Source organism: Denticeps clupeoides, chromosome 9, assembly GCF_900700375.1.
Source record: "Denticeps clupeoides chromosome 9, fDenClu1.1, whole genome shotgun sequence".
Taxonomy (NCBI): domain Eukaryota; kingdom Metazoa; phylum Chordata; class Actinopteri; order Clupeiformes; family Denticipitidae; genus Denticeps; species Denticeps clupeoides.
In genome coordinates, this window is record NC_041715.1 from 12924361 (window position 1) to 12951362 (window position 27002).

Genomic DNA, 27002 nt, shown 5'->3' on the forward strand with positions numbered 1-27002 from the left:
TCCGGTTCAAGTCACCACTCGGCGCTGGTCTTGGGTCGGCTGGCGAGGCTCTGTAACAGCATCTGTGAGGCGGGTCCACGCCGCGGAAGCTGATCCTGGATCGGCGAGTTCGACCGATCACACGCCGGGTAGCCGGTCAGTGTCATTTTTTTCTCCGAGCAAAACACGTCGACTTTGAGGCTGAGTGGAAAATGTTTTGGGTGTTTTGCGTTAGGGTCTGAAGATTGGCACATGTCGCACACCGTGTGTCGACGGGGTCATTAATTATTCTAACTGTATGAATAAAACGGGCCACCTTCGCGTAGTATGTCGTCTGCTACACACCTAGCTGAATAAAATACGCCACGTTTCGCGCATTGCACTACTGGCCGCTTGGCGATGGGCGTCGTTCTGCGCAACCTGCAGACCGTGGTGCCTGTACGGCGAGCGCGGCTGCGCCGGGACGTGGAAACGCTGCGGCACATCCTGGGCATTCAGAAATTCGACCTGGGCTTAATTTGCGTGGACAACAGGAGGATCCAGCGCATAAATAACATCTACAGGAAGAAGGACTCGCCGACAGACGTGCTTTCTTTCCCCTTTTACGAGGTAGGAGCCAGAGAGTCACTGGATGGGAAAAGCCCTCTAATTTGACAGTTCTAATAATTGCACGAATACAACATCTGAAATTAAATTCGCTTGTTAACCTTTTTCTTCTTACAGGACATTTGATATTTAAAGGAAAATGAGAGAGAATGCGGTGCCAAATGTTTTAAGCCGAATGGCAGAAAAAAGTTTAATCATTTTATGCCATCTGTTCAAAGGACCTGAGGCCTGGAAAACTTCCATGTGCCTTACACAGAGATGAGCTCAACTTGGGCGACGTTTTCTTAGGAGTAGAGTATTTAATGCACCAGTGCAGCGACACGTCTCAGGATCTGCATGGCGCCCTTACAGTAAGTTTTAATGTCACTGTGAGTCCTTAATAAAAATAAAAGCATTTAAGGTGTAACAGCCTCTCTGATTTGCACAGGTTGTCACTGCCCATGGGATCTGCCATTTGCTTGGGTACAGACATGAGACTGAGGAAGAGTGGAAGGAGGTTGGGGTTTTTATGGATTGATTCGGCTGCTGTTTATCACAGGGTATTTTTATTATTTTAATTATGTGCCAATTTCCCAACACAGATGTTGCAGAAGGAGAGCTACATTCTGACAGAGTTTAACAGACTCACGGGTAGTCGCTTGGTGCCTCTTACAAAAAGATGTACAGAAGAAAAGGCGAACCTGAAATGATGACCCACCCTCCCTCCCTCCCTGGTCAGACTCAACTTGATTGATTGATTACACTTCCTCATACCACATCCAGTGTCCGTTAATACTTTTACTGTGAATAAATAATGTCACACATCTTCTCAAATAGCTTTATTTTAAAATGTGCTTTCGCAGCCAAATTCTGAATGCTAGGCAGATACTGGGTTTAGAAATCCACTGCAGATGTGATATACAAAGCATTTACATACAGAATACCATTGAACTCCATCTCAGTTTTAGGAGACCAGAAAGGGGCAAACGCAGTAATTACAGGCCAGGTTAGAAAAGCAAATTTGCAAAAAAAATCCTATAATAAATATGTAGATCTTATTCACCATAACACCACAATAGATTTCAAGTCAGTATACGTGTTTGCACTGGTTTCAGCTTTCTTTTTAAAACTTAATATTCTAAACAAAATCACTGTGCAACACCTCTTACCAAAGTAAAGCTCTGTAGAAAAGGATCAGCTACATTTTTTACAGTAGCTAAAGAGTGTTATTTTATAAAAGACAAGCTACATCAATACAATATAGCTTGTAAGGTTAGAATTATAAAACATGAATAAATCAATTAAAACATCAACAGTCGTCCATAAACCCTTAACTGGAATCCACCCATTCATCTCTATAGGACAAACGAAGAAAGGCCAACAGGCAAAATAAATATTGCACCTTGTTTTTCCAACAAACAAATACATTTAAACTACCCTCACTCTCCCTCCTCCTCACAAAACACATATAAGAATAAATCTTTATTTAGTAGAAGATAATATAGAAACTTTAAAAATTGAAAACCAGCCAATGCAGGACAGTACCAAGGAATTACTGTGCCAAAGCATTTTCAGAAACAGATGAGACATGAGGGAAAAGAAATGAACAAAAAGCAAAAAGAAACATTTATTGAAATTCTACAAAGTATCCTTTGTGGACCTGGATTCTTGAGCTTCCGTCTGCCCAAGAAACCATTGTGACCGCTGTGAACAGCGTCTCAGGGAAACTAAGTGTGCCTGCAAGTGAATGTGGACGGTGATCAGTAGTGCTGGAAAAGGGCTACTGTATTACCCCTGCCAAGTTCACAGATGAATCCCAGACTAGCGTCTCAGAGGGGCTGCAGGACTGTGCGACCCGCCTCGCTGCTCCCTCCGGTCTTTTCCAGCTCTGCCAGCTCATCAAAAACATCCCTAAAAAGACAAACACACACACACAGTCAAATCAGCCTACAGCTGATGTATGAAATGCGCAGCGCACGGGCTGGTGGAGGACTCACTTGTGCATGTAGAAGAAAATATATCCACTCCGATCACGATCTCGCTGCACAGTGGACTCCTGTGTGCGTGAAACGTCCAGGTCGTTGTAGGTGAGCCAGGACTGCTTCTTCATGTCATACACGTCACTGATATAATGTCCTGTAGGAGACAATATCACAATGACTATCTTCTCACTCACATATCCGTAAAGCGTTGAGAAAAGCCAACAGCCTTTTTACCAGATGATGAGCTACTTCCAATATGACTGACCACGCTGATGAGTCTGTAGGAGTTGCCAAGGTGGCCGTTCTGAAAGCAGGACACGAGACAGGAGAAATAATGATGAAACATTTGTTACCATCAGTGCACCAGGACCTTTCATAAAGTTAAAATAATCTGCCACATTACATCTTACCTCTGCATTTCTTTTCAGCTCCTCTGCCTCGGCCTCAGTGTACTCCATGTCAAGCACATCTTCATTCCCTGAGTCGTCATCGGAGCACAGAAGCTCAGGAAAAGAATTGTTGAATTCTGAGAAGATTTGAGGGGGATTTAAAAAAAAAAAAAAAAAAAAAAAAAGTTTAGTAGTTAAATTTTTTACCAGAAAACAGAAGAATGTTAACCATTTCATAGAATTTCAAAAGGTACCTTGAAGGCTGAGCTCTGTGGCTCTCTTCAAGTCATCATCTTCCCTCATTTCACGAGCCTCCTGCGAAGACCATAGAGATGAGTCAACAGCCTTTGCCCATGACATGTGAACCACATCAAACATCAGAAGAGAAACTGCTCTTACGTGTTCCTGGAGGCTTTGGGCCAGCGCCTGCTGAAGCTCTTGTTCCTCCCTTTCCTGGTCCAGGCTGTACTGTTGAACCCAGTCCAACTCGCCCTGAACCCCTTCTGGAGTCTGGTTCTCCTTGTTCTCATCCATTGTAGTCAGGTCCAAACAGTCAAGTGCCTCTGTTAAGAACACACAAGGACTTTTATGAAGAATTAAGTATTTTTTATTTTTATATATACATAAAAATTGTACGTGTTATTATCTTTAAAAGATGCCCCCAACATATAGAGCAGCATATAGAACACGACCTGTGTTTCTCGCCAGCCCTGCAAATCGTCAAAGGTCTTTAAAAATAAAACTGTACCTGTGAACTGTCGGTCACCATCCATAAGGTCCATATGGCTTGTGAGGTCTTGCCCATCGGTGTCCCCAAACCCCGTGTCAGGGCTGCTGGTGGACTTGTCTTCAGATGTCCCATTCAGTTCTGGGTCATTACGGCTCATTTCCAGCACAGCAGCCAGCATGTCATCATCACTGACAGTGTTAAAGTCTGACTGCTCTACAAGGACATTCTGCTGGACCTGTCAGTACAGAAAGTTCACACACACACACACACACACACACACACACACACACACACACACACACACACACACAGAATGGCTATACTATTATAGTAATTCATTAATTCATGTGGATGCCCCACCCCCCAAAAAAAAATTGCTGGGAAGATGTGACATAAGCAAGAGCTGGACATTTTCCCAAAGCGTTCACATCAAACTATTACATTTATACAGCAAGACTTACCTCCTCTGGTCTTTCGTCATCAGCCAGGCATTCACTTAGCCTCTGTTTGCCAGTGACTTTAACTTTCCTGGTGAGCTCCTCTTCGCTGTCAGAGTCCATAACACAACTAGAACTGCAGGGTTTCAGTGTTCCTTTCCTTAAATGTTTAATTATATAAAGGTTACAGAACAGTCTTGCGTTTGTGTGATAAACTTAGATCTGAATTTAGGAAAACTGCTCCTCACCGAAGCGACTGGTTCACTGCCTGTGAATTCTTCGCTGTTCGAAACCTGAAACAAATGAAAAGCCAAATGTTCTTTAAAAGCTGTATAAATAATGAGTCATTGCAACTCCAATCTTTCTACTCGATTCCAATCACCTACAACCTCTATAACGCATTCCAAAAAAGAACTATTGATGATTACATAAGAGTTTATTTGAAAACTCACATGGCAGTGCGAGCGCTCCATCCCAGGTACAGAGGCGGCTGTGTAAACTCTGTACAGTGGGACAGGAGAGTGAGGTATTTGGGGATCACGACTTGCTGTCCCAGCTTGCTGTTGAGGGACAGCTGGGTGTTGTATGTGTACCGTTTCAGATGAAGAATCAGCACTCTGGTAGGATGAAGAGAACATCAGTCAGATCTGAATTTGTCCCTTGTCTCCACATCAATAAGCAGCTTGAAGTCGTACCTGGGGAGTCGGCTAAATTTGTGGGTTACAGTCGCTGCTTTCCCATTGCACTTTTCACACGAGTATTCAATTTCCTCCATCTGTAAAAACAAAAACAATGAGGGGCAAGTACGTTTTATTGACATTTCAGCTACATACAGGATAGACAGTTAACAGTCACAATTCTTCTACAGAACCAGGTGCTACATAAACCTGCAGAAACCCTGATTTAAGACTTACAACCTTTTTTTAAGGCCACTTTCACCAAATTTAAAGCCCTTCATCAGGGTCGTCAACAACATTTGTCCAAGGAGCTTTTCTTGGCAGAAACTGTGAGGGAAAGATGCTCTAAAATAAATAGTATTTTATCTTAAGAAATATTATTTGATTTATTAATTTTCCTTCCAAGACTCACATTACCTGTACTGTAGCAAGCCACTAGGGGGCAACTGTGATATCTCCATTCCCACCTGAGTTATATTTGTGCCACATTCAAGCAAACATAATGTGAACATTTTCTGTGCACAGAACTTCTCAATATATTCTGTGCATTTTAGTCATTTCTTCTCACAAAATACTGCTATTGCCACAAAACCAACCAATCACCAGCCAGAACAGAAAACAGCCAATAATATTTAACTTCTTCTGGTTGGTGATTGGTTGGTTTGGTGGCACATTTTTTTACCTGCCAAAACTAACCAAATCAATAAAACACTTCCAGCAGTAAATCATATGGAAAGGATAAGTACAATAGACCAGAAGTTTGTGTTTGCATTTAACATGTGAGCTCGACCCGCACACCGTGATCACAGATTACTGCTTAATTGAAGGGTTGTTTCATTTGATTTAGAAAAAATAAATGTAGGAACACACTTTACCTTCCTCACCTTTCCTAATTCAGTAATATTAAAAAAAATATTAAATATAAAAGGAGAACTCCAACTCTCAGAACACGTCTGCCAGCAAGCGCAGACATTTGAAGTCTAGCTCCATAGGCGGTTCCACTAATTCTGAGCTCATAGACAAAAGACAAAATTTAGAAATTCACCACATTTATAGGTTAATACTAAATACATTTATTGGGGCGACAGTATATTTAAGACCTTAATTTGGGAAAATCCAATTTAATACTATCTGCAGAAACCCTGAAAACCCTTTTGGATCTGGAGAGGCGGCTGCAAGCTAGTGCTGTGCTGCAATTTTTGATCAGCAAAAGATTAACTGATAAGAGAACTCTACAAACATACCAAAAAAAAAAAAAATTTATATATATATATATATATATAAAATTCCAATTGGCCATTTTATAATATTTATATTCCACTTTTTTAAAAAGTGAAGTATAACTGCTTGTGTGATCTTATATTTTTGTTATAACAATTGTTATAACATGGGAAAATACATTGTGATCAATGTTTTGACATGTCTTGAACCATCCCAATTGAAAACCACAAAATATATATATCAATCATGAATCCGTATTGAAAACAATAAGCATGTTTAAGGTGTTATATCAGACGTACACAAAAAAATGACCACCATGTCCATTCAACCTAGAGGGTAAGGAAGCACACCCGTAATCGGAAGGTTGCCAGTTCAAATCCCGAACCGCCACGGTGCCACTGAACCCACACTTCTCCCCCAGGCACCTTTCATGGCTACCCACTGCTGACTAATATTTTGTTGTGTGCACAATGACAATCACTTCACTTTTCCAGTTACCAGTGCTACAATAGTAGATACACTGCAGTATACAGGGTGGGCTGCTAATAGCAGATTAGCATGCTTAACATCTCTGCAATATATAGAATGATCTATCAGATCATCAAAACTGATCTTTTCACATTTGAATACTTCCTAAACATCACACTGGAGTGCTGCACCCCACAACCCCATATAAAACTTCTGTATATAGTAGATAGTAGCATTTACCCTGAAGAAGAGATCTAGAGAGTCCTGAATAGATCGAAGAGGAAGGGTCTTTTTCCGCCGTGGTAGGTCAATGGACAAGTCGTTGAACTGCTCACACTTGGTGACCACCTCTCCACAGCTGTGAAGGTAAAAAATAAATTAAGTACAGTCCATAGAGTGCACAAAAATACCTTCTTTCAAAATTTACATTCCAATGAGTCTCACCATGTACACGAGATTGTGTGCTGCACTTCGAACTCCATGTTGACAACCACGGGGCAGGTGTAGGTGCGGGAGGTCTCTGTCTCCTCCCCAAGCCTCAGGCTCGGGGGTTCATCCCAGGTTGAAGGTTCATTTTTCCAGCTTTTGTTCACTTTCTCCACGTCCTCTTTAAGCTGGTCCAGACACTGGCTGAGGAACTCATGAGCATCCTGTGAGAAGCGATACTTTTACTGCCTACACAATTACTACAACATTATTAAAACCACTGTGTAATTCCCTCATGTGGATATTTAGTCAATTTTCTTACATTTTGCATGTAACCAGAAAACCGTTCGGCAGTTGAGGATATGGAGCTTTTAACCCTCCTGAGTAGGTCCTTCTTCACCTCTGGACACGAGATGTCCTTTTTAGCAAGCAAATGGGCAAAGCGTCTATAAATTGAAACAGAACAATGGGTTACAAAACCATGCAGAGGACATGAACTAAAAATAACTAAAAAGAATTACCTGAGCAGGGCATTGCCAGGGACCTTCTTCCAAGGGATCCCCTGTTTGAGCAGATCATTGGAGAAGGATGGCAAGCTGAAGAGTGACTGGAGGATGGCGTTCATATAACAAGTATTCCCCAAGTTTGAGAATCTGTCGCATGAAATAAAGCTCAACATAAACAAGGTGGTCTAAGCAAAAACACACAAAAGCACAAATGGCGGTTTCTTTGTTTGGGAAAAATGTATCATCACACTTCTCACCCTTGCAGCGAAGGCTGAGGTTGAGACAGAGTGGCAGGCCTCGGTCTATTCCAGCCACCGTAGTCTGTAGAGGGCCGTGCTTTTTTAAAAGGTGTTGAGTGGTTGGGTAACAAGGTCCTCTTTAATGAAGGAGACTGAGTTGTACTGCTCGGTCTTACAAAAACACACACGAGTTTAGACATTTAACTGGATGCATATAGATAATCTTATATCGTTTTCACATTTTACATTCACTAAATACCTGTCCAAAAATGAATGGCTTTGTGTGTAGTCCTTCGTCACTGTTCTGCTGCCGTAGAACGACGTTGGCTGTAGTGGCGCAGGAGCAAGTGGAGCTACAGCAGACATAATAAATCACATCTAGACCCTTTGGAATACAGAATATGAATGAAATAAATGCATGCATTACAAACCTGAGGTCCTGTTCTCTTCTGATTGCTTCAGCTTCTCTTTACAGCTGAGCAGAAACTTCCTAGATGAGTCTGATGTGGCCTTGTTGTTGCTGCACACAGTTCAAGTTCAGAATTGGAAAAAGCCATATCAAAAACCTCCCAACTTTACAGCAATATTTTATGTGCTTGAACCAAATATTAGATAACAGCTGAAGTAGGTCTTTGCGATAACATTAACAAAGATAATTGCATTATGGTTGTGATTGTGACTGACTGCAATACAGTTCCAAGTTTGTACCTGGAAGAATCATTTTCCTTTGGGTAGTCCTCACTCATGTCACTATCAGAGCTAATTAGCCTCTTCCTTTTTTCATTTCTACAAAATAAAATAAACATCTTGACTGAACGGTCATACAGAATCCCACCACAGGCAGCACTAAAACACACAAACCTGTGTTCTGAAAGGCCACTGCGGACCGGTGTAGAGGTAACTCTGCTAGGGCTTCCAAGGGGTTTCCTGGGAGTGTTCTCTTCTCTGTTTTCCAAACTTGCTCTTCTTGAATTGGACTGAAAAAATTATAATTTTTTTGTTTAAAAAGCTGTGATGGGAAATGGTTTAGAGCACGTGTCAAACTCGGCCGCATCTCGTTAGATCACTTTGTATAGATCCGTTCAGGCCCAGCAATGTGACGTGCTATTGGCGCACGGGCTGTGGATCCCATAATGCAGTGCACACTTTCCTGACAAGCACCCTATGCACGGAGTTCACGCTGCGCTTTGGTGACTTTCTAATTTCGAGCTGCTTCACAACCCATTTGCCGTCGACATGGGAACTCCTGTACAGATTCAGCTGCGGTTTATAGATTGCATTCAGCAAGGCAGTTGAAGCACTGCATTGTGGGATATGTAGTTTGTGCGTCGTCAGCGCTTCTTGTCGCAGGGCCATAAGCGTGGATCTGTATGCGGTGATCTCGTGGGATGCGGCCCGTGGGCCACGAGTTTGACACCCCTGCTTTAGAACCACTGTGTCTACAGAAAATGAGGAGTGGGTAAGAAAGCGTGAAAGAAGCCCGTAGTTAAGATTTGCAGATATTTTTATATATCAGGGTTGAAAATGCACTGCCAGATTGTGGGTGTCCAACAACTATTTGCCCTTTTGCAACAGTAATCAACTTTCTAACCATTGCTGCTGGGTAGTAGGGGTGTTGGAATTAATCGTATAATCGATGCACCGCGATGCAGACGTGGGCAACATAATCGATTATGAACAGAACACTGAACGAAGCTTTACTGCTCATCTTGCTCATATTTGAAAAGAATGTGAACAATACCTGTCTTTCCGGAGTTGTCTCACTTTTCACTGCTCGGTTTCCAAGCACACCACCAAAGTTGGCACTTCCATGGTTTGCTTTCATTACTAATGACAAAACAAATATGAATATTTACACAATCCCACTCATTGGAGACTATTCTGAACCAACAGAAACCCACCGGGCTGCTTTCCCTGTTTAAGAGCCTCAATGTACTCCTTCATCTTCTTAGCTAATAAGATGGGCATCTTCTCAATGCTGACAGTGCTGGAGTCTTTCAGTGTTAGGACCATCCTGTTGTGATGATGCATGGAGCCCCACACAACATTCTTCACATTGTGGTTCAACTGAATAAAAAAAAAATATGAAAAGTTTCAAAAATTTGTTAGGACTCCAAAATCCAGGTTCGAATTACACTTCAGGTGAGCCATATTATTTGTGGGGTGCACATGCACAAACACGTACAGATATAAGAGGTCAATAACAGGCCAAATAGCATTACTACTGCAGACTGCACTTAATATAGTCAGTAATATTTGGAACATTAACACTAAATTAAAAAAAAATAAAAAAATCATGCAATCAATTTAACCGCCTAATTCACAAATCTTTATCTCTCACATTATTATTATAATTATTGCCTGGCAATATGAAGCACTACACAAGCTACAAACTACAGATCCCATGATGCAGTGCACACTTTGCTGACAAAGTAAGTGTCCTATTCACAACGCTTTGGTGACTTTAAAGCAAGAAAAAAGAATTTCGAGCTGCTTCACAACCCACTTGCTGTCAATGTGGAAACTGCTCCTGTACAGATTCAGCTGCAGTGTGAAGATCGCATTCGGCAAGGTAACTAAAGCATTATGGGATATGTAGTTTGTGTGCTATCAACGATTCATATTGCCGGCATAATAAGAGATCTATATAAAGTGATATTTTTGTGGGTGGGTGCCTGTGGGCCATGTTTGACACCCACGGCCTAATTGTATGAAGAAACACAAAAGACAAAGTGTTTTGTTTATCCCTGCTCACCACCCATGCAATTACCTGGAAGTTTTTGGCAGGACCGCCACAGTTAAACTTCACCAACATGTTCACTTTGTTATCCTTCTCATGAATCTCAAAGCCTCCCTCTTTCCATTTGGTAGTGCCATGATCCAGGCTGCTGATGCGAATGCGAACAGGGACCACGCTGGACAACTTGGCCGCTGCTGTGAGTGCCATGACAGTTAGGATGCAGAGCTTGGGATCTCCGGTCTCGAGGCTGGCAGGTAGGATTCACAAATTCCTACCCTGCTACTGAAACACACCAAAAAAAAATTATGTAACATGCTTGAGCAGGGTAAATACATACAATGTCGTGAAGCAGGTCAAAACATATTTATGTTACAGTAATTACAGTAAAAAAAATACAAAAAGAATAATAATAACAATACCAGCTGATTCACTAGATACTGTACAAACTATTCTGCTGTGCTAAGATAACAAAGTTTTCTAATAATAAACAAATATTTTAAATTAACAGTCTTGGGTTAACACATCATTCCACTGGAACTCCAGCCTAAACGTTGCCCATTAAGGTCCTCTCTACATGCGGGCAGAATATTCCATAATTATCAGACATTCCCAGCACCCGGAGTCAGCCATTAAATTTTTTTAATGCATCACACAATTGTTTACAGTCCAAGACCAGCGCGTTTGAAGGTTATTTAAAGAAAATAAAGAAAAGGGGGAGGGAGTAAAACACCACAAGCGGGCCATACGTGCCAAAAAACGATGTACGCGCCGGAATCGCACGATTTCTATGATGTTTGGGGCAGTGGTGGCCTAGCGTTTAAGGAAGCGGCCCCGTAATCAGAAGGTTACTGGTTCGAATCCCGATACGCCAAGGTGCCACTGAGCAAAGCACCGTCCCCACACACTGCTCCCCGGGCGCCTGTCATGGCTGCCCACTGCTCACTCGGGGTGATGGGTTAAATGCAGAGGACAAATTTCACTGTGCGCAACGTGTGCTGTGAATCACATGTGACAATCACTTCACGGCCCTGGAAAAACCGGGAAACGCACACAACCAGGCGCGAGAAGTCAAGGGTCTGTGTCCGGTCTCTAGAGAAGCGCTTTCTGAAGATTACCTTTGCTTTTCCTTTTGTAAAGAAAAAAACACGCGATGCCGCGGAAAGGTTCCGATTTCCCTCCCGGTTCGCAGAATATAAAATGTACTTCTCTCCCCCGACTAACGTGTTTTCGGTCTGGTCAACGACAGCATGTGTGATTATTTTCCAGACTTTCCAAAGTTTTCCCGATTGTGCGCTGACAAAAAAAAAAAACAAAACAAAAAAACATGCACGTCAAAACCATTAATTTGAGCACGGCGCAATTAAAGTGGCCATCACACCGGCATCGCGTTTGATTTAAACCCGCCGGCTCGCAATTGGCTAAGTAGGCGGTGCCGCACAAGCCTCGGTTGTTCGCAATTCCCTTCAGCAGAAGCGAGCCGGCCAACGCCGCGAAGCAAAAACAAACAAACAATAAAAAAAAAGCTCCGACGACACGCGCATTAAGACCGGAGTTCCGAATTCGAAACTTTCCAGCCCGCCGACGGCAGCCGCGCGGCGGGCTAGTAAAGCCGGAGGCCGTGCTCGGCGAGCCAGCTAGCCCGGCTAAAGCTAACGCGCTCCGCAGCCTGCAGACGGCCGACGCCGACGCAACCGGCCACTTACTGTTCAGTACGCGCGGCGGCGTTCGTCGAGGGACCCCGCGGACGCGGCGTGGAAGAGCGCACGGACGGACGGACGGGCTGGACGTGGACGTTGCCGGCATGGACGTGCGCCCCCACCGCCTCCCGCGCTGCGTCGCTGACAGTGCGGCGCGTCCGCGATGGCGGGAACGTGGAAAGTTCACCGCGGAAGTGACGCAGGAGCGCGGACCCTCGCGCGAGAGGACTTTAGCGGGGAAGCGGGGTTGCCAGAGTTGTCGTTTTCGACGCAGATCTCTAAACATAATCTCAGCAGCCCTCCTTTACCCATCACTGACCGTGTTAGTGTGGCTCTACACTTTACAGTTTACAGTTTGACACAAATACATACCAATAATCTTTATATAAACTATTACCCAATTGTATTTCATGTGTATGTTTTTATACATTTATTTTGATGTGCATTCTTCATTTCAAGTTTCATGATTGGTTTACTGTCAGTACAACAGTATACACAGAATACCCTGTATTGAAATAATGTTTCACAGACACAGTGCAATCATAAAAGAAAGAAGGTCAGTGGTGGCCTAGCGGTTAAGGAAGCGGCCCTGTAATCAGAAGGTTGCCGGTTCGATTCCCGATCTGCCAAGGTGCCACTGAGCAAAGCACCGTCCCCACACACTGCTCCCCGGGCGCTTGTCATGGCTGCCCACTGCTCACTCAGGGTGATGGGTTAAATGCAGAGGACAAATTTCACTGTGTGCATCGTGTGCTGTGCTGCTGTGTATCACATGTGACAATCACTTCACTTTTATTTATTTTTATTATTAAATATATATGTAAACACACTAAAGTAAACTATTCTAACTAAAAATAAAATGTAAATACTGTACAGTATGTCTATAAGAGAAAAGTAAAACTTTCTGTACAATGAACAGGACAAACCGCACATAACTGGACAACATCATGTAGGATTCTTGTAAGTGGATATGTTGGATATTTCAAACAGGACACAATAAAATACAAACATGTGCAAGATGTGCAGGAATCTGAAAAAAGAGCAAAGATGTGCAAAATGAATTGAGATGTGCAAAATGGTCAGTATGTTATCTGGTGCATAAGACTGTAAGTGTTAATACAGGTAATGATAGAGATGATTTTTACTTATGTCAAGACTGGTCCTCCACAATAAAGGTAATTAGTGCAGGAAGGTTTCCAAAGTGCATCCTAAACCAATAAAACATTATTTCTGCCTACCTGAGCAATACCAGCAGCTCTCCAGAGACTATAGCATTACATCAGAAATTTTCTCAGGAAATGGCCTTATAATTGGTGTTTGAATTTATTTATTTTTATTTTTGAAAAGCCACACTGGCTACATCAACACTTGGGACCTGTGCCAGTCTGAAGCTAATGGACCCATTTACCAAGATTCTATCATGTATATTTCATAAAATATATTGAACGTGAACATGAGTGGGCTGAAATTCTTCAATCTATATCAACTTGTAAGTTCTAAAGACAACACACAAGAATCCACCCCAAAAAAACAACAACGTATGGATCTAGCGCACAGTACAGCAAGAGTCGGTGTAGGAGTGGCAGGCAGGGTAGGAAGGCGGTGGGAGGGGTGAGGGGAGCATCACTGTTCGGCTACGGCTCGGTTTTCCCAGCCTGCCTCCTGCTCTGACTCAGAGTACGTCTTGTGGAGTGGCGGACGGGTGATGTAGAGGACTGTGCTCTGCCTGGACACTCCCTGCCTTCCGAATCCTGCACCGGTTAACGCTGGAACCGAACCTACTGCCTTCACTCGGTGAGTGCCCTCCGTGCTCTGTAGCTCACTTCTTTAACACTTTAATTATCTTGCTGTTTTGTCTTTATTGCCTTAGCACTTGCAGAGCCATCAGAGATTCATGATGTCAGCAGGATTCTGGTTCTAGCTCGGTTGCTGGTGTTACCATGAGCAAACTCCTTATAAAATTATTTGTTTGTGGTTGCTTTAAAACTCATACAGCATTTTTTTTCATGTATTTATTTCACTTTTGAAATAAATCTGCAAAGTCACCCGTTTTGGATACTATGATACTGCCTATTACTTTCTGTGCATGATACTACACACTGTTTCATATACAAACTACTGTGATGCACAAGATATACTGCAGTACTCTATGCTCTATTGTGATCATAATGTTGGCTAATATTTGCTGAGCCATGTATAAAGATTATGAATGCAGACAGAATGAAGAAGTCACATTATATGGAATCCATGGAAAAATATTTTTTTAGAACTTAAATCCTCAGGTCTTGAGCACTACCTCTCGGTCCATAGAGCTGAGTCAGGGGGGACGTTAGTGCTGCTGGGTTTCTGCATGATGGCAGGATTCAGTGTGATTCTGCAGTGGGCCAGGACAGCATGGAAACTGATTCTTTTAATCCTGGTTAATCCTCCGCAAACAATGGACTGTTAGGTTGATTGATTTTACCATCTCTTACTGTAACAATCTTGTTGATCAATTGCTATGGTCTGACCAAGTTACTCTAGACATTTACATAATGTGCACTGTTCAGGTAGAGCACCAAAATTGTGAAATGAATCAATATATTTGTATTTTATTCTATATGTTTTATTCATAGCATATTGATTGGCAGAAACCCTTGGGGTCAAATACTCAAATGGATTCTCGTAAGTAAATAGTAAATTATTGAATGCTTTATTTTATAATATTCTAAAATGGCTTATTTTTATTATATTGTTTGTTTCTCAGCATGCTTAGTAAGAACAGAATGCTGCAGTTTGTCGAATTTCTGGTTTAGGAATACAAAGTGATGACAACCTTCAGCGAATGATGGTAGGATCCATGATGCGCAAAGTGAAATCTCGGACTTGGAAAAAGCAACGCCATTTTAGACTGCAAGAAGATGGCTTGACTGTTGGGTATAAGTCCAGCTGGGCCAGGAAGATCCACTCTGCTTGTAAGCCTTGTATATAACCTAAAAACAACCTATAAGGTATATGTGCTGGGAAAGTTCAAATAAAAGTTTTCTTCACAGTTTCCCTGTGTGATGTGGAAGCAGTGCGTGAGGGACATCAGTCAGAGATCTTGCTGAGCATCGCAGATGAGTTCCCCCCAGATCGTTGCTTCACTCTGGTGTTCCGAGGTCGCCGCGGTAACCTGGACCTTGTGGCAGAGACGGCTGCGGAGGCTCAGGCCTGGATCCATGGCATTCGTACACTGCTGGAAAACATTGAGAATATGGGTGAAAGTGAAAAGCTTGACCAGTATCCTCACCACTGTCCATAATCCATTTATCTGACATTTATTCCATGGCATGTAGGTGGTGCCATCATTGTTACTTCTGTTTTTTCAGCCACCCAAGGTTTGGTGTGGTGATCAGTGCATCAATATCTGTGGATGAAATAATCATAATAGGGTTTAAATTCATGACTGTGTGGATTATTGAACGTGTAGGCTACTGCCATCCATAATCCATAATCCATCATTTATTTATTTTACATTACATTGTCCAGTCATGCGTAGTTGTCATTAACCCTCCACCTCAGATGGATCTGCGACTGGTTTCATAAGGGAGACAAAAACAAAGACGGCCGGATGAACTTTAAAGAGGTGCGGAAGCTCCTGAAGATGATGAACATGGACATGAATGAGGAGCACGCGCTGTTGCTTTTCACAGTGAGTTCCTCTGGTGTGAAAGAACTTTGTTAAAGAAGTGCGGCCCTATTAACATCCCTTATTGTTCATTTACAGACGGCAGATAAGTCTCAGACAGACTCGCTAAATAATGAAGAGTTTGTCCAGTTCTACAAGATGTTAACTGAGCGGGAGGAAGTTGTGGGACTCTTCCAGGAGTACTCCAGTGATGGAGAGAAGTTATCTGTGTGTGATTTGGAGGACTTCTTGCGTGAAGAGCAGCTGGAGAGCGAGAACAGTCAGCAGCGTGCCTCTGAGCTGATTGACCGCTATGAGCCCTCAGATGGTGGTACTTAACGCAACTGCGGCCACGATATCTCTAAAGCTTTAACTACGCCTCATTAGAGATGCACTCATTTAATTAAGAGCTGAAAAAATCTTTGTGTCAATGAATAGTGTAATACATTATTTTTACTAGCAGAAGGGTATAATCAAATTAAGGTTGGAATTTTTTTTTTACTTTTTGTTGATGTGGATTGTCTATGAATGTATGAATGTAGAATTCAATGGTACAATGTTCCACACTTAAAACATGGTTGGACGTTTCATCATGACAATTTTTTTTTTTCATTCTGCACAGCCAAGACGCTTCCTGCCATGTCTATAGATGGCTTCCTGATGTACCTCTGCTCTTCAGAAGGCTCCATCTTCAATCTGGAGCACAAGGGCATCTACCAGGACATGACCCTGCCCCTGTGCCACTACTTCATTTGCTCCTCCCACAACACATACCTGTTGGAGGACCAGCTGAGAGGCCAGAGCAGTGTGGAGGGCTACATCCAGTAAGACACGTAATGCGTTGACACGGGTTGTTTCAGAAGATTAATGGTAAAGTGACTGGTACTGACTGGTACAGTGGGGTATCCATTATTTCACCTTTTCCAGTTAGTTTGTAGCCACAAATCAAGAATCAGAAACAAGTTCGGCAAGTTAACTTTGAGTTTTAAGTTGTCTGACAGCCTTCTAAAATGTACAAAATTACTAATTTTACTCCAGTGTTTTGTAGAACAAATTATAATAATACTTTACTTTAATATTCACTTTAATTCATTTTTTATGAAGTAAAGTAAATATCAAATATTGTATATAGCCAAAGACGTTGAATTGGTGGTGAAATGTTTTGATAAAGGAACAGAAAAGAGGCGCAATGGCCAAAATATAAAATATAAAGACACAGAACAGAAAAGCAGCAATACATTAACAATGCAGGACAAGGGAACAGGCTTCTAATCAGCCATGCCAAATGAGAATTAGCTGGGGTTGATCAGAACCCTTGTGTTCTATGAGATAGCGTCTCAATATTTGTGAGGGTTTGTAAGCTAATATTACCACATGCCCTTAAATCTGCATTTGGATGAGGCCAGTCAGTCCAGTGGAGATGTTGAAATTTCCTTCAAAGCATTTCAGATTGCAATGTCTCTGAAGTTGGATGCATGGGTGTGGTAATGTAATTTGAGTGGTGCTGTGTGCTTGTCCCATGAGGCTTTAGTTATTTGATAAGTGGGGCATGCTGCAGTTAACACTGATGCATTTTTGAAAGGGCTCTAAAGAGGGGCTGCCGCTGTGTAGAGGTGGACTGCTGGGATGGTGCTAATGGTGAGCCGGTTGTCTACCATGGACATACCCTCACCTCTAAAATCCTCTTCAAGGACGTGGTAGCCACAGTGGGAAACTATGCATTCAAAGTGAGAAGCAATACTGGCTATACTAGCATGTACTTACTATAAAGTTTCTCATAGAATTCAAACGGAAGGCAAGAGAGTTATAGACTACTTTCCTCCTTTATGTTCTCAGGTATCTGAACACCCTGTAATCCTGTCCCTTGAAAACCACTGCGGTATTGATCAACAGAGAGTCATGGCCATGCACTTAAGCAGCATTCTTGGTGACAAATTGCTGAAGGCACCTCTGAATGGCAGGACACCTTACGACTTACCCTCTCCTGAGGTATGGCTTGTTATTGTCTCCTGCTGACAATGATTTTACTTTACTTTACTTTACTTTATTTTGCAGACGCTTTTATCCAAAGTGACTTACGGGAGGAAGACACCAGCAATTCTCGTTTCTATAGATTTCTATAGATTTTGAGTTTACAAAAACTAAGAGCCCTGATAAGGCCTAAATTGTCAGCAAAGAGCATGCTCGGAGATTGTTAAGTGCTAGACGAAGAAAAAAAGTATTTCATTCATATATATATATATATATATGTATGTATGTATGTATGTATATGTATATGTATAATTTTGTGCAGTGTGTACGCATGTGCATGTGTAAGTACTTTTAATGCATTGTGATACATCATGATTGATGCAACTATTTTGCAACTTGCCTATACTATATAGGAGCTCAAGGGAAAGATTATACTTAAATGGAAAAAGATTGGTGGGATCACAGACAATTTGGATGCAGCAGAAGAGGATGTGAGTGATGAAGATGAAACTGACAAAGACAACTTCTCATCTGAAGATCAAAACCATGGAAACAAGGTATTGTGACACGTCCAAAAAGTACTTTGAAATATGAGAACCAACTCAGTATCATATGGACTTTCATTCAACTGCTTAGGCTTGACACTGCTGATGTTTGTACGTGAGACATTTCATGCAATGTTTCCTGTTTCAGAAATCGAAGCAAAGCCTGTGCGCGGAACTGTCAGACCTAGTTGTGTATTGTAAGAGTGTACACTTCAGAAGCTTTGAGCACTCACGCATCCACTCCAAGCCTATTGAGGTTTCTTCCTTCTCTGAGTTCAAGGCTCGGAAATATTTAAAGGAGGCAGGTGGGTTCAAATGAAAGTCCAGTTTATACACTTGAGTAAAAGCACGCTCCTATCACCTGGATTGAATGTGTCACAGCAGTGGAGTAATCCCTTCCCTCTATGACTGCATAAGCTAACCATTCATTTTCTTTTACTAGGGAATTAATTCCCTAGTAATGTCCAATTCATAGGCTAAAATCACGAGACAGGAGGTGTGGGATTTAGCAGCATTAATGGTTTAAAGCATTGTGAATAGAATGAGTCATTGTTGCGCACCCCACTCCATCCCAAAATTGATTACACAGGAAGCACAAGACTAAATGTCTATTAATAATTGTTTACAAGACTAAATCAGAGTGTTTCTGTGTCCATTAGGGACAGAGTTTGTACGTCACAATGCTCGTCAGCTGACCAGAGTTTACCCCACTGGCATGAGGACAGACTCTTCCAACTTTTGTCCTCAAGAAATGTGGAATATTGGATGCCAAATAGGTATAGACTATAATTATGTGATTCTTGAACAGTATATACATAGAAAATGTATTGATTGATCAGCTCTATGTTATAGGTTATTTAATTTGAAAGGTTATGTTATTTAAATCAAATTCAGTTAGTAAAAGTTAGATCTTGTCAGCACAACTAATGAAAAACTGCAAGACCTTCTATAAACATGATCATTGTATTGATAAAACACTAAACAGAAGGTTATTTCAAAGACATTCTACCATTTAGACTTATTGATAATCATGTATAGAATTCATTAATAATTTACCGTTTCACATCCTGTAATTGAACTGCAGTGGCCTTGAATGTCCAGACTGCAGGGATGGAGATGGATCTCAACGATGGATTCTTCAGACAAAACGGCTCCTGTGGCTACATACTAAAGCCTGACTTCCTGAGAAAGCCTGAGAGCAATTTTGACCCTGAAAGGCCCCAGGACTTTGAGGGTTACCATCCTCAGAGGCTTTTGATTAGGGTATTTTGGACTGGCTATGTTGATCCCTCCATTCATCTTCAAACTTATTAATCCAATACTATCCTATGTATGTATTATATTGCTGATTTTCTCAGGTGATAAGTGGCCAACAGCTTCCAAAATTAAGCAAGAAAGAAGGCTCCATTGTGGACCCTCTTGTGAAGGTGGAGATCTATGGCGTACCCCAAGACCAAGCCAAGCAAGAAACTAGACACATCGATAACAATGGTACAGTAGACCTCCCACCACCAATACATTCAACTACAGCTGTATAAAACATTTATTTATACATCTTTATTTCTTGTGCATTCATATTTCATTTTCACCTGTCGGTCACAAATTAAAACCTTTTCAACCAAGAATGCATTTTTCTCTAATGCATCATGCACAGGATTTAATCCAATATGGAATGAAACTCTTGAGTTCGCCATCCACACCCCTGATTTGGCAATAGTTCGTTTTGTTGTGGAGGACTATGATAAGGCGAGCAGAAATGACTTTGTGGGCCAGTATGCTTTGCCCTTCAAATCTATTCAGCCAGGTAAGAGGATTTCCTTCTAATTAAAGACAGAATCATTTTCCCATCGAGGCTTCAGGCTTACAATGTCCGCCTCCATTCATAAATACGTTTTATGTTCTGTCAGAGTGGTGATGAACATTGACCCTAAACCTCTGTCCCACTAAGGATATCGTCACATCCACTTGCTGTCCAAAGATGGCACCAGTATTCCCCCATCATCTTTGTTTGTACACATCGGCATCACAGAAGCTTCTTGAAACCAGCAACCAGTGAGGATACCATATCATGGATCATTTCTGTGAACTAAGAAAATGCCACAATTGTAGGAAATTATAATGAAATTCTTTACACTCTACATATTAGAAACATAATTTATAAAAAAAGATGTATGCATGGCTTTTCTCATGAACAATATAAAGAACTGTAGGCAGCTAGTGTTGACTTTTAACATGAAGACAACTTCCTGAGTAATATATCTGTCCTACCCCCCCGCAGTTTTACAAATATTTTGCAGGGTATTCTTTATATTATTGATTTTAATACCCGTGTGTGTATAAAACTAATTTCAGGAATGCCATATTATATGTAGTTAAACTTCTTCAATACCACAGTAACAGTAGCTTGATTATTTATTTCAACTATATTAAATCGTAATTGCGTACGGCGTAAATTGTCCCTGTGAACACATGACCACAGTAATACTTAAAATGCTGTTTTTAAACATGGTCTCATTATTCTGAATAAAATAAAGAATACATTTATGGATTCTGTTTCTTTTGATTTCCATGTACCGTGCTGACCTATTTCCAAAGATGCATTTAAATAGTAACAAAAAAAGTGACTATGTATGACTGTGTTCATTTGCAAGATTAAATGTGTATTGCAAAGTTAATATTTTTATTTGATTTATTAAATCAACATGATTAGTCTCACACATACTATGTGGTAATTATCTCATATCAGCTAATAAGTCTTCATTATCCTTTGCCCAGCTCGGCTGCTTTGGTTTCCCTGGAGACTATATCCTCTTGTAGTTCCACAGTCTCTTCCAGCCCCTCTTCTGCCAGAGGGAGTCGGGCCCGCTGCAGGGTTAAGGGCGGAGCTCCAGGGTCTTTGGCCACACCCTGCTCTGCGGGCTGGTCCGGGTGGTGCCGCTGGAGGTGCTTCACCACCTGGAATCTCTGCTTGGCACGGTAAGGGCAGTGCAGGCAGCGGAAGGGTTGCTGGTTGGTGTGGCTCAGGTAGTGGTGCTTGAGTCCTGCGGCCCAGCGGAAGGCCCGCGGGCAGGATCCGCACTGGTACGGGCGCTCCTCGCTGTGCTTCCTCTGATGAGTTTTCAGCAAAAAGCGGGTCTTGAAGGCCTTGCCACACTTTTCACAGATGAAGGAGCGGACGTCGCGATGACGCGTCTCCCTGTGAACGCGCAATGCATCTGGGCGGTTTGTGCGATACTCACACTCTTCACAGGCATATGGCTTGGATCCTAAGAAAGAAAAGAAAAGTCATGTATTACACACAAACATTTAACCTCCCAGTAAACTTACTGCTGAATTAAACTCTAAAAGGGACCGTGCTTTACCTGTGTGTTTGGTCATGTGGTACTTCAGCTGGCTCACCCATTTGCATTTGTATCCACAATCTGGACAGAGATACTTCCGCTCATCCCTGTGTATCCTCATGTGATACTTATAAGGCCAATGGCATGAATGAAAGGAAAAATTGAGACAAAAGATACATACACCGAACATTACAACCCCACTAAAAGGATGTCCGCCTTTCTCAAGACAAACCAAAATATTGTATTTGGTGCAGAATATTTTTTTAGAAGATTTAGAAAAATAATTATACCTTCAAACGTGAAGGATCAGCACAGGAGTAACTGCACTTATCACAGGTGTATGGTTTCTCTCCTGTATGGATACGGATATGCCAAGTGATCTTCTGCTTGTTCCGGGTGGAGTACTGGCATTCAGTGCACTTGTAGAGACGAGTGCCACCGTGGGAGCGAATGTGCTGCTCGAACACCAACTGGTGTCGGCAGGAGAAGTCACAAACTCCACACTTCAGCGGCTTCTCGGCCGCAGGCCCTTCTTCATGTTCGTCCAGCAGGTGCTGTGCAAGGACGAGTCTCTTTCGGGTGGCAAACGGGCATGCCGGGCACTGCTGCGTGAGGTGGGCTTTCTGGTGACTCTCCAGGCTTTCCTGTGTCCCAAAGTCGATCTGGCACAGCGCACAACGCAACTGGGTGTGTTCGCGCTGCACGTGGACCCTCAGAGTGGAGCCGCTGTTGCACGTGAAGTTGCACTCGGTGCAGGAAGCCGAACTGGGGGCCTGGTGCTTGCGACTGCAATGCTGCTTGAGCGCAGTCTCAGAACTGAAGCGAGCCTCACACTGGTGGCATGGATGGCTGAGCTCCCCCGTGTGGCAGCTAAGGTTATGGCGGCTGATGTCGTTTGGACTGTAGCCGCTGTAGTCACAGAGAAGGCAGAAGTGGGTGGGCCGCCGGTCATGCACGCGTTGGCGGTGCAGGCGCAGCTTTGACGTGGTCCCAAAGCTTTGGCCACAGAGGTCACAGTGATGCCGGCCCAGGCCCGTGTGCAAGGACTCGTGGGCCTCCAGGCGGTACCGACGGGTGGTACTGAAGCTGCAGTAGCGGCATTGGTGTGGCCGTGCGCCATTGTGCTTTAGGCCAACGTGCTGTGTCATGCAGCGAGCCTGTTTGCAAGTGAAGGCACACAGATCACACTGAAGTCTGGGCTTCCTACCTCGCGGATCAGCCGCTGGCTTATCTCTACAATGAACCTCGGCATGGTTGGCCAGAGCTTTCTGCGATTTAGCCACAAACGAGCACATGTGGCACTGCATTTCACCCGGCTTCAGGCAGCCACGCTTGCTGTGGCTTAGTAAGGCCCTTTGTTGGTGACATGTGAAAGCACAACTTGGACAGGAGAGGAGTCCGGTCCTTATTTTCATTTCTGCAGCAGCCTCACTATTTTCCTCCTCTTGATCATGGTCAGCTACATCATAGTCTTCTTCTGGTAAAGAAGATCCTTCGTTTGAACAAGGAGGTTTGTGCCTTGAACATGATGAGCAATGGCGCTCTATTGTTGCAATCCTGGATGAAGAAAAGGAACACAGCATGCAGGTGAACTTCCCGTCCAACTCTTTATAAACCTGGAGATCATCACCAGATATTCCATGAGTGTCTCCCTTTACTTTCACGTTATTTGTTCTTTTCTTCTGCTTTGTAACAAAGCGTTTCTCAGACGTGTCCTTTCTTAATTCCAATGGTGTCTCAGATGAAATACGGACTTCCATCATTTGGGTTGAACGATCTCCATCTTGCTCCTGCACTTCATCTAGCATGGCCTTGCCAGCTGCTGGCACCAGTGGAAACGTTTGCTTCTTCCTCAGGACAGCAGGACACTTTTTGGCTCGGTGAGTGTCCAGACCGCGCTGTTGCTTGAACTGTGCCCCACAGTCCTTGCAGGCCAGAGCTGCTTTTCTGACTTGGCACGATGACCGACAGTGCTCTCTAAGTGATGCCTGCTTTCGGGTTACGTAAGAGCACTGGTCACAACGATATACACTACCATGGGTTGGTACCACCAGCATTTCCACCCTGCCCTCAAGCACCAGGGCTTCAGCTTGGGCCTTGTCTTGTTTCCTCATGGCCTTCAGCACTGCATCGGGCGTTTCTGCAGTTGAGCCATCCATGGAAGAGCTCATTGGTATAACTGAAGGCTCGGACTTGTCTTCACTTTCACTTCGCTCCTCACAGTTGATGGCTATGTCAGTCCCGGTCAAAACACATGTACTTCCTTCATTAGCCTCACCTTTATCTGAAGAGTGTGAACAGTCACCTACGCTTATAGATGTCAATTCCAACATACAGGAGGGTTCATGCTGAGAACCAGATTGGCTTTCCTCTATTGCCACATTTTGAATAGTCTCAGATGGAGGATTTTGTTTTTCTGACACCGGCTCTGCTGCTTCTGAATCAACGACTGACTGTTCATCGTCTTCTCCTAAAGCTGTAACAGTTATATCCGTAATTTCTACATGACTAGGACCTTGCAAATGGTTCCCAGACGCATCAAGGGTTTCAGCATGAATCTGTAAAGTAACTTCCTGCTCTGGTGGTCCAGGTTTGGAAAAAAAGGTGTGCAATTGACCAACAGCATTCTTCTCCTTCTCTTTCTGTCCATACCTCTCTAACCACTGAACATCTCCTGGCACATAGCCATGGACCTTTCGCTTGTGAAGGAAGAGGCCTGTGTTGCTAAAGGTGGTGTAAGAGCACAGGGCACAGCAGAACTCACGGTTCCTTGTGTGTTTGGTGTTCTCGTGATTGTGCAGCGCTTGCCGGTGCCGGGTTTGGTAAGAGCAGTACTTGCACTGGAAGACTGGAGGCTGGAACTCCTCACCAGATGCGTGTTTGAGCTGCATGTGTTTGCGCAGCTCACTCTTGCGCTTGCAGGCGTAGGCGCACACCTCGCATATCAGTGATTTTGCCTGGTGACGGAGCTTGTGGCTGTTCAGCTGGTCGGTGCGATGGCAACGGTATGAGCACTGATTACACTGATACCTTAAAAAAAAATAAATTAAAATGGCATACTCGTGATCTGATCTGAAGCCAAACCATATACATGAACCATATTCATCCCATAAAATAATAATAAAAAAAAAGGTACCTGAGGTCACCGGCATGTTTCCGCATGTGCACGTTCAGGTAGTGCTTCCACTTGGTTACATAACCACATTCTGAGCACATGTGATTCTTGATGTCAGAGTGTGTGAGCATATGTTTTGAAAGGTAGGTCTCATCCCGACAACAAAAGTCACAAAGCTTGCATTTATGTGGCCTTTCACCTAAAAAAACAAAACAAAAAGTCATTACGACATAATTAACTCAGCAGAAAGGTTATATATTAAACCGATTTTGTATATTAATGGATTACAATATATTAATGATTAGTCAAATTAATTTAGGTTTCTCAAGAAACTAACCAGTATTTTTTTTTGTGAAACCTTGGTGGACCGGGTCTTGAACAGGCAACCTTCTGAACCTTCCTTAACCGCTAGGCCACCACTGTCCCCTAATTATCAGCAATTCTTTTAGAATTTCCCTGAATGGATTAGTCAGGGCGTATTTAGACTCATCTTAGAACATCTACAAGAGCTGTGATATTTTGCAAAATCTAAAACAACAAAACCGTATCTCACATTGTGCTCACCGGTATGTGTCAGCATGTGTCTGCTCAATACACGCTTATGAGCAGTGACAAAATCACATTGCTGGCATTGGTGGACTTTCTCATTGGCATGAAAATGACCCAAGTGCTGATCAAACTCCACTGGATTGAATGTTGTGAAGGAGCAAAAACCACAGCGGAGTTCCTGCTCCCCTGGATGCCCTTGCTTCTTGTGCCGCTGGAACTGACTCTTGTTGGAGCAGGAGAAATCACACTGTGGGCAGTGGAAAGCCTGGTGTGTACGGTGGTGAACTTCCATGGCCTCCGGGCTGCCAAAAAAAGCATTGCATGCATGGTGGCGGCACTCGATGGCCTTAAGGCCGTGAGAGTTCAGTGCGTGTTTCTGGAGCTCTTTCTTGTCCGTAGTCCTGAAGGAACAGCAATTTTCCCAACAAAGCATGGGCTCACCATTTTGAGCGGTGTGATGCAATTTCATGTGGGCTTTCAGAGCCTGGCTCTGGCGAAATCTCGTGCCACAGGCAGGGCACGGGTACTCGTCCGAGCAGATTTCACCCACACCCTCGTCCCCATGCACGCTGGCGAGGTGGCGGCGGAGGGAGTTGCGCTCCACTGAGCTGTACTTGCACAGGTGGCACTGGTGCAGCTTCTGGCCCGACTCTCTAAGCATGTGGACGCGCAGCTTGCTCTTGCTGGTGAAGTGGTGCTTGCACGTGGGGCACTGGAGGCTGGGGTCGGGGAAATGCAGGTGCATGTGCTCGGCCAGGTGCGATCGAGTCTTGAAGCAGCGATGGCACTCGGTGCAAATGTGAGTGCGGAAGACGTGCGCCGTGCCTTCTACAACGTGATCTTAAGGAAATAAAAAAAAAAAAATCATACTCTTAAGAAAAAAGATCATCATGTCTGAGAGAGCAGGACATACACTGGTACCTTTACAATTTTGCTTCTTTGAGGGGTTTTTTCTCTTTTTAGTATGTTGCTTGTCTTTTTTCTGAGACACCACATCACTGTTCTGGGCTCTTGGTGTTTTTTCTGCCTTCTGGACACCCATGTCTTCTCTAGGCTGCTGTGCTTCTTGAAGACGGGCAGGTGCAACCTCGCCTGAAAACACAAATCGCAATTTATATCAGACGACATGCGAAGAATGGCACGAACTACACTTTAAACTATGCTTACCCACAGAGTTACTGTTACCCCAATGTTCAGTAGACATCGCTACAGAATATGACGTCGGCGGCCACTGACAACAAAAAAACCCACATACAAAATTGTTCATTTCGTGAAAAATAACACCTTGAAATGGTAAGATGCCGATGTTGTGTATCTAAATAAATATATGTCGTCATATACCTGCAATAAGAACAATACACCGTGATATTGTGCCTGCTCAATGGCCTACGCTGAATTCGACCTCCTGCGTGACGTGCCGAGGTCTTCGTTGACTGAAAGACATCGTATTTTACCCGATTTTTCGCGTCCGAAAATCGATGAAGTCGCCGCTTTGCAGACTTTTAATTTTTTTTTTTTACAAGGCATCACAATGACTCCACGACATATGTAGATTCGCGACCGAGAAACCCCCAACAATTAATGTACGGCCGGCAGGAGAGTCGCGATGTCACGACGCGTTAGCGGATCGGACGGAGCGTTTTGAAGGTGCGCCATTCTCCACCAGGCAAGCCTGCTGCTCGGTGTAGGAACCACATATGCGTCTTATTTTCCAGGGGAGCTATATCGGTGAACACCGGAAGTACTGTAGAGGTCG

General features: G+C 43.3%; 4 protein-coding genes across 6 annotated transcripts; 2 read left to right on the plus strand and 2 right to left on the minus strand.

The window, feature by feature from the left end:
- The first annotated feature begins 30 nt into the window (after positions 1–30).
- Positions 31–1624, plus strand: ybey (ybeY metalloendoribonuclease). The gene is made up of 4 exons (XM_028992069.1): positions 31–588; positions 804–935; positions 1013–1081; positions 1167–1624. Exons 1-4 carry the CDS (start codon positions 379–381, stop codon positions 1272–1274), a joined length of 519 nt encoding a protein of 172 aa, XP_028847902.1. The 5' UTR covers positions 31–378; the 3' UTR covers positions 1275–1624.
- Positions 1389–12255, minus strand: usp37 (ubiquitin specific peptidase 37). Of its 2 annotated transcripts, none has more exons than XM_028992068.1 (24): positions 12083–12255; positions 10410–10658; positions 9541–9706; positions 9381–9466; positions 8501–8616; positions 8348–8425; positions 8071–8159; positions 7899–7992; positions 7658–7810; positions 7416–7547; positions 7217–7340; positions 6913–7118; positions 6709–6826; positions 4798–4877; positions 4555–4719; positions 4351–4395; positions 4127–4262; positions 3684–3900; positions 3335–3498; positions 3190–3250; positions 2957–3072; positions 2781–2850; positions 2562–2700; positions 1389–2475 (listed from the first exon to the last, which is right to left on the minus strand). In XM_028992068.1, the coding sequence occupies exons 2-24, from the start codon at positions 10584–10586 to the stop codon at positions 2394–2396; spliced, it is 2814 nt and encodes a 937-aa protein (XP_028847901.1). In that variant the 5' UTR covers positions 10587–10658; positions 12083–12255; the 3' UTR covers positions 1389–2393. The 2 variants fall into 2 exon arrangements, with proteins under 2 accessions (XP_028847901.1, XP_028847900.1); XM_028992067.1 differs by having other exon boundaries at positions 10410–10661.
- Positions 12256–13737: 1482 nt separating this feature from the next.
- Positions 13738–20818, plus strand: plcd4b (phospholipase C, delta 4b). Its single transcript, XM_028991189.1, has 16 exons — positions 13738–13870; positions 14692–14740; positions 14872–15030; positions 15109–15337; positions 15620–15749; positions 15825–16056; positions 16348–16549; positions 17308–17452; positions 17562–17714; positions 18110–18253; positions 18390–18546; positions 18901–19017; positions 19326–19504; positions 19600–19732; positions 19896–20045; positions 20190–20818. Exons 2-16 carry the CDS (start codon positions 14731–14733, stop codon positions 20279–20281), a joined length of 2232 nt encoding a protein of 743 aa, XP_028847022.1. The 5' UTR covers positions 13738–13870; positions 14692–14730; the 3' UTR covers positions 20282–20818.
- On the minus strand, positions 20008–26929 carry znf142 (zinc finger protein 142). 2 transcript variants are annotated; one of them, XM_028991188.1, is made up of 8 exons: positions 26588–26929; positions 26418–26477; positions 26168–26338; positions 25262–26086; positions 24719–24896; positions 21873–24612; positions 21604–21709; positions 20008–21507 (listed from the first exon to the last, which is right to left on the minus strand). In XM_028991188.1, the coding sequence occupies exons 3-8, from the start codon at positions 26286–26288 to the stop codon at positions 21002–21004; spliced, it is 4476 nt and encodes a 1491-aa protein (XP_028847021.1). In that variant the 5' UTR covers positions 26289–26338; positions 26418–26477; positions 26588–26929; the 3' UTR covers positions 20008–21001. The 2 variants fall into 2 exon arrangements, with proteins under 2 accessions (XP_028847021.1, XP_028847020.1); XM_028991187.1 differs by having other exon boundaries at positions 26414–26477.
- Positions 26930–27002: the final 73 nt, after the last annotated feature.